Source organism: Electrophorus electricus, chromosome 7, assembly GCF_013358815.1.
Source record: "Electrophorus electricus isolate fEleEle1 chromosome 7, fEleEle1.pri, whole genome shotgun sequence".
Taxonomy (NCBI): Eukaryota; Metazoa; Chordata; class Actinopteri; order Gymnotiformes; family Gymnotidae; genus Electrophorus; species Electrophorus electricus.
In genome coordinates, this window is record NC_049541.1 from 19,660,644 (window position 1) to 19,671,768 (window position 11,125).

General features: G+C 44.4%; 1 protein-coding gene across 14 annotated transcripts in view; it reads right to left on the reverse strand.

The window, feature by feature from the left end:
• wnk1b (WNK lysine deficient protein kinase 1b) overlaps nt 1-6,437 on the reverse strand; it is a 74,344-nt gene extending 67,907 nt beyond the window's left edge. For all 14 annotated transcript variants that reach the window (XM_027020545.2, XM_027020534.2, XM_027020540.2 and 11 more), the window contains exons 1-2: nt 5,816-6,437; nt 3,139-4,336 (exon numbers count right to left, since the gene is read on the reverse strand). In XM_027020545.2, coding sequence (XP_026876346.2) covers nt 3,139-3,873 — 735 coding nt within the window. In that variant the 5' untranslated portion in view covers nt 3,874-4,336; nt 5,816-6,437. The remainder of the gene's footprint in view (nt 1-3,138; nt 4,337-5,815) is intronic.
• Between the last annotated feature and the right edge of the window lie 4,688 nt (nt 6,438-11,125).

The following is an 11,125-nucleotide window of genomic DNA, read 5'->3' on the forward strand; positions in this document are numbered from 1 at the left end:
TTGTCCAAGAAGCATAAGGGGGATTCTGAAAGCCAAGTGTTCCAGGATAAACAAACACTTCTTCTCAGAAATAAACCACAAACTCATTTAATTCGCTCCCAGAAGTAGTTGTGTTTTGAATTGTTGTGCACCAAGAATTTAACATTTGAAGGCATTATGAAACCATGCTAAGAAGTATACAGGGAAGCTATGGACAGATAAGGCAGACAAGCATGCATGCTGGCAAACAGGCAGTTGAACTGGTATTCCCGGCAAACCACAGGGTTTTGCTAATGTAAGATTGTTGAGAACCTGTAATGGACAGTTATAGAATTGGCGAAAACTGGACGAACACTTAGACAGGTAGCTGATGGAGAGAGTAAAATCTTTCAAGATTTTTTTTTTCCCCCATGGCAACAGACCAGCGCTCAAACAATGATGTGGCTCAGCTTGCAGTTTTCATCACAGGTGTTGAATCTTTAACCGTCAGCTGAACTCCATTCCACCACTGGCACTAGTGATATTTTCAGGTGCTTGGTTGGACCCTTGGACAGGGCTTGTGTTTCAAGTTGGACCTGACGGCGGAGGCTTGATGTGTAAATGGAAAGTAGGGGTTGTTACCAAACCCAAAAACATCAGCATCATTCATCTGGATGTTAAGAACTTTGGTTATTTTTTCAGCTGCTTTCAACATGCATATTTTAACTAACTTCTCTTTGGAATATGTCTTTGATGTTCACAATTACTTGAACACTCATTAATCTGGATGTTAAGACTTTGGGTAATTATACTGCTCAAGAGTCAATATGCAGCAAATCACTTAAAATGGACAATGTCATGAGAGTAGTTATCAAAACAATGTGAGCCATAGCCTACCCTACCACACAGAGGTGAGGGAATCAGCAGTACTGAACTGCAATTGGAAACCAGACTGTTCATGAAACAAAAGAGAAAACAAACAGTCACAAAGATGGATGACCCTAAATGGATTCAGGACTTGGTATTAAATGGTAGATATCACCAAGCATTTGAATGCACTCAACATGAAACTACAAGCTTAACATAAATGTATGTCAGTATCATGATAGCATTTGTGCATTTCAACTGAAACCGGATGTGTTGGGGACACAATTTACTGGGGTCATTCCTGTGCATTTCTCCTGTCTAAGAGACATCATTATTGAAAACTGCACTGGTGACTGGTGGCTCAGGTCAAAACATGAAGGCTTAGCATTTTCATGTTCTGATTCAAATTGAGTCGAAAATCAAGATGCTTACCTCACCATTCACTATAAAGCAGTCTGATGAGCCAGCAGACCTGCAAATACAATTGACTTACAGTGCAGTTCAGCTTGGAAAGACACATTTGCCAGCGTAGGCTCGAATAGATTTTACCAGTATCTTGGGTCAAAAGAACCAAAACTGTAAGCCTTTGCCTCATTCATTTAGTGCATGTTATGAATAGGAATAAGTGAAACCTGCATTCTTGCTTGACCCACAAAACACTTGAATAACTCCCTGAAATGTGCCATTGCGCAAAGCCTCATTCTTAATATTGCTGAGCTGGTTAAGGCCAAAAGATATCAGGGAGGTTTAAGGAGTAGTGTAGAAGAAACCTGTGAGTCTCCAATACTACACATGATTTAACTTCCCAATTTTTACTCAGTTTTTTTTTTCTTTATTGTTATAAAAGACATTACTGCACTGCAGACATTACTAAATTACTGCCAATGTCCATTTGTTTGCACTTTGTTTACTGTTTGTTTACAGTTGCAGCAAATGCCATTTCTACAGGAAATAGCAAAATGTGAACAAGATCTTAATTTATTTGTGTTATGTTTACTGTTACTGGCCTATGGTAGTCATACAAATTGCCCACTCAATGATGATGATATTTTAATAAAATATGTGAAAGGAATTCAGCACATACAAAAATATAGAACAGTGATTAGCTGTATTGGTGCTTTTACTTTAACATGAGATTGTGGCCAAGTTGGTTTCCAAGCTCAAATGAGCATGCCATCCCTGGCGTAAGGTATGCACTGACTTCAGGACTGTTGTTGTTAAGAATGCACGCCTAACAATACACTCCACCCAACCCACTGCTCCTCCTCCACCCCTTATTGAGGGAACGTGTCAAGATACACGCACACACAGTGCCACATGCTTCTGCTTTCTAGCCCCCCCCACCCAACACCCAACTCACACTACAGGGTCAAAGGCTGTGACATCAGCGAGTAATCACTGCAGGATTAGCCTCTTAACATGTAATACTTTTATGTTTACTTCTAGGTTAAGTAACACATGGACATTCATAGTTATTATTAATCCACACATCACAACCATTACAGGTGCTGTAGTGTGTATCTAAATATGAATTGCAACACTCAAGCAAGTGGTTACAGGAGTACTAGTTGTTGTTTTTTTGGTTTTTTTTTGGGGGGGGGTGCTCTACAAACAAAAATTCTAAAAGGTATACAGTTAACCCTACATGCAGAGAGAGAGAGGGCCTTGTGGGCTTTGAATAAGGCTGGACCAATGCATAATCTGAATTTTATTTGCTCAAACACCTTAAACAAAAGCAGCACTTATATGCCAAAAGTGTTGGTTATAGTCTTACTTTGGCCTAAGACAACGGTCATCGTGAAACCACAGACAACTCTGTGGTGGAAATTTGGTCATCAGTGCCTTTACTGTTGGGTATGAGGATTTCATTTGAGGGACAGCCCTCCAGGTTCTGAAGTCTCCTTTGACCAGTTGGTCACATGACCAGCTTGCAACTGACGTTCTGTGTTTCATCAATGACCTACATTATGGCACTATGAGAAATTTAACCAAAAAATAACAAACTAAATAGGGTGAGAAGACCTCTTACTGTAAACTTTGCATTTGCATTTCTACTACTCCATTTCAACACTGTAAGCCTATCTTGCCAATGAGCGGTTTTAAATACTGCCAACCTAATTTAAATGTTCTATAGCTGGAACATCACTAGGTACTTAGAGGTACCTACATCTAGAGGTACCTACAGGAACACCTACATCTCACTGACCCAACATTAGTGCAATTTAAAGTGCACTGGGTAAAGTTTCCTTTCTGATATTACATGTGTTCTTCATAACATTTCTAACAGGGATGCGTGAACTGGTCCTTTCTTACCTGGAGTTCACACCAGGCTACTTCCACAGTGGTCTCAGTGTCCAGGCCCTTGTAGACAGTTTTGAAAGAGCCCCGTCCAATCTCTATGTCGAACTTGAGGAAGCGGCCGTCTGGCGAGGTGCCCACAGCTTTGGTCTCCACCTCCTCATCCTCCTGGACCTTCTTCTCAGCCTCCCTCTGTTCAGCTTCGGCGCGGGCCTTTGCCGCACCCCTCTCCTCCTCACGTTTTTCAGCAGCCAAGTCATCATGCTCCTGGTCGGTCAGCACGCTGACCGTTGCCACCGCAGCTGTTGACCCGCTCAGATCACTACACCCAGTGCTTGCTGCCTGCGCTCCCAGCCCCCGCTCCTCCACCCTGGCAAGGAGACCGGCTTCTCCCTCTGTCCTCTCCTCCGCTACAGCCTCGACCACGGCCGCAACGGCACGGTTCTCCGTACCCACACCAGGGGTGGAGACGAGCCCTAGGGGAGACGTCAGCGAGTCACAGTCTGGGGGAGGTGTGAGAATGCAGGCTTTGCTGGGCAAGTCGAGCGCCGTGGCATTGGAGTCACAGATGACGCTACGCCGGAAGAACCGGTGCTCGGCCGTCTTCAGGTCCTTATCCATAGTGTGGCGTCGCTTTTGGACCTCTCCACCCAGCTTCTCCCCCAACAACGAGTCCGAACCAGAGCCATTCACGTTTTTTGGTGGAGGTGGGGCGAGGAACTCCATGCCATTGGTGGAATTTTTGGACATCTTTCCTCCAGGCAAAAACAAGAAAAGCAAACTCTCAAAAAATAAATAATTTAGAACAAAACAACCCCAAATGTAAACTTTTACTTTGATGTCAAAATTTTGTGAATGAGGGGAGAAAAAGGGGGTAGACAAATTATATGCCCCAGAGTCTCAAAGTTTGTGGTAGTTCCCCCTCTTTGGGTGTCTCTTATAAAGAGTTACTGATACAGTATGTAGGACATGAGCCCCAGAGTGGGGGTGTTCTTCTATAAACGTAAAAGAACAAGACGCAATCGCAGAGAAGCAAGCACTGATGGCGACAAACGAGAACTGTCAAATCAACACCATCCATCCTGCAGTGGCCCAGCAAGAGTCCTCATTGAGCATAAGGAACCACAAGGAGGAAAAAAGCTTGAGCCTGTTTTTCAGTTTTCACACAGGACAGCCAACCTGATGGTGAAACCCAACAACAGGTCCAGAGTCACTGCAAGACAACACAAGCAGAGAACAGTTTAATTGCATGCCCAAATTTAGATTGCCTTTGTCAGCGTGACCTACAAGCTATATCCACTAACAATCCAGTGGTTTGGCATGTGGCTGCACAAAAGGAAGAGGAAAGAGGAAATTAGTTTCAATGACCTAGAGTTATTTTCCCTTCCAGTTATATGGAGACATTAAAATTTCTTAAGTCGTAAACTACAAACCCACAAGGATTTTGTTAGGTTAACTTATGACCCTTTTTGGAGTTTATGTTTATAGCCTGGGCCTTACATCATTTGCCAGCTGTATGAGTTGTGAGGGGCCTTTAAAGTAACTCAGTAAGGTATAATGCCCTGAAAATTCCCATATCACTTTTCTAGAAATCACAATCCCAAAAAGGCCAACTTGGCAGCGGTAGGGGGCATCGTAGCAAGGCCTGATGGAGGGTCTATAATCTCAGCAGGTTTAACAAGCCGATTCACTGCCTTTGGCTGTGGACAACTTTAACAAAGTCATACTACATCAGGTTACTTACCGGTCAAACAAGATAGAAAACGGCTTAGACCACAAAACGTAATGTACTAGTCAGTATATACACACATAAATGCCCTTGTAAAAACCGTAATGTTAAAGTTAACTCACTACTAGCTAGCTCGGTTAGCTACCTATGCAAGTTTTCTTAGACTCGACAGTTCAGCGATTGGCCAGAGTCCAGCTTGAAAAAAATCCCCTGGTAAAGTAAACCATTAGAAACACAAACAGAGGATTTCTGTATCTAGTCAGACGAGACAACTGGTTTAAAGGGTGCTCTTTTTCTCAGAAACACACCGCTGAAATACTTTTTAATCGACGACGGGACATGTATTTGACTGTCCCAGCTAACTGGGTTAGCTTGTGTGCGGTGACTGGATGTGGTCAAACCGCAAGTGTCCCTCAGCGCGGCGGGCTTTGGCCTCGCTGTCCGGGCTAGCATGGACTCTCTATCTGTCCGTGTTCATTACAAATTACTCACTAACCAATTACACAACTCTCGCCACGGTTAAATAATAGCGGTAAACACGTAAAGAAACGGCCGAGGATGAGGCGTCCTCGGGCGTGCGGGCAGGCAGCCTTGGGTACGCTGCGGATTAGCTGAGGTGGCTAACGCTACAGATAGCTGACGGGACGCAATCGCCTGCTTCACGCGCTCCGGACCAGACTCGTGCGAGCAGCGCGAGAGCCCCGACGACCACGCGACGCGTGTTATTACGACCGTCTAGAGGAGCGCGCTCGCGCCGTACGTGAAACGAACGGGTGAACCGGCGAGTGTGGCCACCAGAATCCACGCGTGCCGCCGCCGTCTGACCTGTGTGTCCGGCTCCGTGCAGACGTGTAACGCGGTTTGCGGGCTAAACTGGTGAGAGAAATCCCACAACCATCTGTAGGTTTACGAGAAGGAGGTTGGAGTGCAGCTGGCCGTGGCGGGGGTAGCACTTAAGCTTACCTTTCGTGTCATGTCCATTCTTCTTCTTCGCCGGTGAAACGGACGAAAGCGACAGCAGCAGCTTGTTCGAGTTGGCCGACGAAATACTTTTGTGGACGAAACTGGGCGAATGAACTAAATTTCACAGTACCGACAAGTAATAATAAATAAGACGGCTAGTTCATCTTTACTAGCGAGGCACCACCGTGCCTGGCAGAGGTTTATAGGCGCTTGTGTAACGCCTTCTGCAGAAGAGGCTGCTCAGCACGGGCAGCTGCGAGATAGGCGTGCGGATTAAGCCCAAGCGATGCGGCTCTGCGTGCAATTAAAGAGATCCAGCGCGAATGTCGAGTCCCATAAAGCGATTTTAATAGTCCGTCGATTTCAGGTCCTCGCTCGGCTTCAAGTTTGCGCCGCGACCAATCGATATCGCCTTTTCACGTGAACAATGCAACACCAAATCCTCCGCAGCTCGTCTCCGCTCGGTAGTGCAGACGAAACTACACTCGTGAACGACGCGCACGGACCCTGTTGCGAAACCGCAAACTCATCATTCCCGTGTAGCTCTGTTATTATTCCGTGTGGGTCTCAGTTCAGGGTTTGCACGCAGCTCTCCTCCGCGGTCTCCGGGTTCAGATGGTCCTTCCAGTCTGTCACGGTGGAGCCTGCACCGACAGGAGCCGATCACTAACCCGCCCACTAACTGTTGGAGGCAAGCGTAGTGAAGAACAGTAATGTATGCATTATAAACACAATGAAAACACCCGTGCATCAGTCGAGCTGAAGGTGTCCAAACGAATTTCCAGCGCTATGCTTAGATATCATTAAACTATAATTACAAGTTCTCGACAAGTAAAAAAAAAAAACTAAAATACTAGACTGTATGAATCATTGCACTTTGCTGAGAGATCAAAAATCTTTGAAATTCTCTGAAACGCTGTTAGCAGAACTACTCGTGCTGTTAGTACATGTCTAGTACAATGCTTTTCACGTTAAAAGTTTAGCAACACATTTTGTAGGGTTTTTTTTAACTTGTCATGTGAGAAGTTTAAAAGCTGTGTTACACATTCTTTGTGTCTTTCTTATTTTCTTATTTTATGACTCGTTTTGTAAATGGATGAAAATTGTCTGGATGACAATTTTGAATTTTAAAATATTTTTACAGAACGTGCACCTTTTTATGTGATAAATTTGTTGTGTTAATTTGTACTAGACTTCACAGTGGCATCTTGAACAGCCACAGCTTCGCCAGGTTGTCAAGCTAGAATAGTGAAAGAGGTCTGCATGCACCTCCTGCTTTAGGAGTCATTACATGCAAATGTAGAGAAAGGTCATGTCACAACAGCAAGAAACAAAGGATACACAACGAGTGATATGAAAGTTGTTTTTATCAAGCATGATATCAGCCTCCCACATGGCACATATGTGTGGGTGGTTATCTTACCTCAAAGACATCCTGGAAAACCATCAGCGCTGCTCTGATGTGAGGAACTCTCTCCGCATCTGAGGATGCAGTGGGTGCCAACACGCCTGCGTATGTCCATGACGCTTCTTTGCTGGGACGCGTTTTGTTCCCAACCTAAATGAAGAAGGCAACATTAGAGCTTCATACTTGGTGTCCATAGATGTCAACAAAGAGCGCGTGGACTACATGTGGACACGGAAGCCTCACTAGCATTCTTTTCTAACCAAGTAACATGTTAATTGAAATTATAGGTTGTAGAATGAGCACTCCAAGGCCTCTAGCGGTTTACTCATTACAGTAGAAAATTGAATATTTAAGCATCGTTATGGTTTGATTACTTCGATCATGGGTGTGAAATATGAATGTAATTCATTTAATTTAAATAATTAGATGAATTTGCATGCATTTCAGATTTAACAAAGCAGGGGGTAACAGAACTGGGACAGTAAATTTCCATCCTTGTAACACTTGACTCCAGTGAGCTATTACAGTTACTCTTTGCAGGCCATGTGAATGTAACTGACCACTAGGGGGAGTAGAGAGTAAGTATGTGGGATGAAACTTTTAGGGATAAGCGATTGTTAAAAAAAAAAAAAAACATTGCTAGAGTATGTTTTCCTTTATAAGCACATTTTATGGTACTGATGATCAGAACAATATTGCCTAATGGTTGTTTTTACTGTTCAAAGGACCAAAAAAAAAAAAAGAAAGTTATCTGTAACTTAGCCTTTCTTTCCAGCTTCAGCATACAAAGTGACACAAAGCAAGGCTTACATGCATGTATACAAGGAAAACGTGGCCCGCATAAAGGAGAACAAGAGCATATTTCTTTATTTTAAACTTTGTGATATAGTCTTTAAAAAAAACATTATTTGTCAGATTTTGTAACAAGCTGACACCTCTTTCTTCAATGAAAAAATCTTTTAAATTTTGAGAACATTGTAATTGGTAAATAATTCCTGAATAAATAACTGGAAAGCAATGATATTGCCAGACAGTTCTTCAACAGACACGTCAGAAGGAATTCAGCCCAGCATCACATGTCCAATAGAAGCCAGGCACAGGCTGATGTCATTACACATGGTAAAACTATAAAGAATACATTTTTAAAAGAATAATAAAGAAATAGCTCCGGAAGTCTTGGCTTTTCCCGACTAGACACTCCATGGCTACATAAGCCACACTGGCCCTCCCCTCCTCTCAGTGTAGATTCTCCTGTGTCGGGAATAGGTTTCAGAGTCTTTCTGCATGAAAGAGTGTTTTGGAGCTAGCAAGGACACTGAGATCCCTACATGCAGCGCTGCTGCTGTGGGCACAGCTGCTCTGGCACGGACTCTTTACCTCGCCAGTCACAGGGCCAGCAGATAAAGGCTCTTTATGGAGCTCCGGGACGCGCTCAGTGAGCGACTGGTGCAGGGTGTCACCACGGGGACGGGCCACGAAAGCAGACATGACCGTTCCCAGCATGCCACTGAAGTCACTGCTCTACAGGCAGCCATGTTGCAAGTTGGTGCTGTTAACCCGTCTTTAGATAGACCTTCCTGCCTATAAAATGTTATACCTATATATACTTTTCTATTTAAAAAAAAAATGCTTCTTGAAACATTCTAACTATATATTTATTTGTCTATAAACATGTACCCGAGGTATTTGTGACATTTGGTGAAGTCTGAAACTTTCTGGCTTTCTGCTGCTCCTGTGGCTTTTAGTTTCCTGGTTAACACAAACAGAGGCTTGTTTGACATACCTGTACTGGGGCCCTGCTTCTGAATGGCCACTCTGTCAGTATCTTCTCCTCCTGATTATTTACAAACTTCTCAGTTCCTGGCCTTCACCTTAGAGAAAAGAACCTGTTTTGGTCCTTTGTATAAGTGGACCCACTTTGAAAATGTATAACTACAATCAGGGTTGTTTTTAGGTTTGTGTGTGTGTGTGTGTGTGTGTGTGTGTGTAAACACTATGGTGGCTGAAATATAGATCTGGATATGTTTCTCTCTTACACTGCACAACCAGTGGGTTCTCTGTTAGACTGAATTTTGGTTTCACCATAGAATGTGCACATCTGCTTTTGTATCTCCACAGCTTCAGCCTTTGGGATTATGCCTGTGGATCCCTGGTTTGCTACTGGCTTTGCACAAGACCTGCTACTTTGCTTCTGTGAATGTTCATGCTGTCTTCATGTTTATACATTGTACTAGTACTCATATAGAGATATAGATTCAGGGGGTGAGAGTCTCCGTCACACTACCCTCTACTTCAGGGTGACAGTCTCCGTCACACTACCCTCTACTTCAGGGTGACAGTCTCCGTCACACTACCTTCTACTTCAGGGTGACAGTCTCCGTCACACTACCCTCTACTTCAGGGTCACAGTCTCCGTCACACTACCCTCTATTTCAGGGTGACAGTCTCTGTCACACTACCCTCTACATCTGGCACATGGAAGTCACATAACATGTGACTCTGTCACATTGCCTTCTCCATTGGGGAGCACACACCTGTACTTCACACTTTCCTTGTGTCCCTCATGCATCCACCCTTCATTATGTGTCACAACCCTGCGTCTCACCAGGGTCACACCGCTGGCTCTCACCAGGGTCACACCGCTGGCTCTCACCAGGGTCACACCGCTGGCTCTCACCAGGGTCACACCGCTGGCTCTCACCAGGGGCCAACGCTGGGCTCCAGACCACCCTCTCAGAGCAGGGGATGTCATCATTTGTAGGGCTGGGTGGTCATAATAGCCAAGGGGAGGTGTTAGGATAACCATCCACACAGGAAGACAGGTGGAAACAGGAAGCAGACAAGCTAACAAACACTTAACGGAAAGAAATAGTTATATACAGTATTCACCAAAAACAGGACCTCGGTAGCCTTGTGTACTAATATGACTTCATAGGAGAGACAAAGCTATTTCTGGGAGTGGAAGTCACTTTCCGGCTCCCTAGAAAATATTAAACAATAATCCATCTCCCAGCTGCCAGCTGTCAACGTGTGTGTGTGTGTGTGTGTGTGTGTGTGTGTGTGTGTGTGTGTATATATATATGTGTGTGTGTGTGTGTGTGTGTGTGTGGAAGGTGAAGGCAGCATTGGTTCCCGTGGTAATCGGAGCACTACGTGCTGTAACCCCCAAACTGGGGGAATGGCTCCAACAGATTCCAGGAACAAAACCCAAGATCTCTGTGCAGAAGAGTGCAGTCCTGGGAACAGCTAAGATACTATGCAGGAATGGTAGAGCACCTGAGCTTGAAGGAAAAAGTATAACAGACCATCATCCAGCCTTTGTAGTCCAATGTTTTGACATTTTTTAGGTACCTTATATGTCCCCCGTGAAGACTCCAGATCAGTGGCCCCATTTGGAGAAGTGAAGGAGCTTCGCACGCCTCCATCACCCGCCTCCTGCTATCTCTGCTCGGGTAGACTAAGGTGAAGTAAGCTCACTTGCTCACAGGTGCAGCAAGCTAGCTGGTACTGTCACTTAAGTTGCTCATTGAACTGACTTTTAAAAAATGTCAAATTAAAAATAAGTGCTTTTGCCTGTTGAGATTTACACATAGTGGTGACGGTGTAGCCGGTTGTTACGACACACGGTGATAAATGTCAGTCAAAGTAACGATCTGACCTGATTTGTAATATTTGCCTACTGTTGTGCTGTGTGGGCCCAGGCCTCTGGATCTCACATCTCACTTACACACCTGGAGTATCTGAGGTGTCCCAGTTACACTCCTGGGTGCTCAGTGCAGGGGACCCCTGCTCTGCATCAGAAAAACACCATCATATTGCTTTTGAAACTCAAAAACCTTATCTGCAGCACCAATAACGGAGCGGACAAGATCGTCTTAAAGAATGCATGATGACATCACATC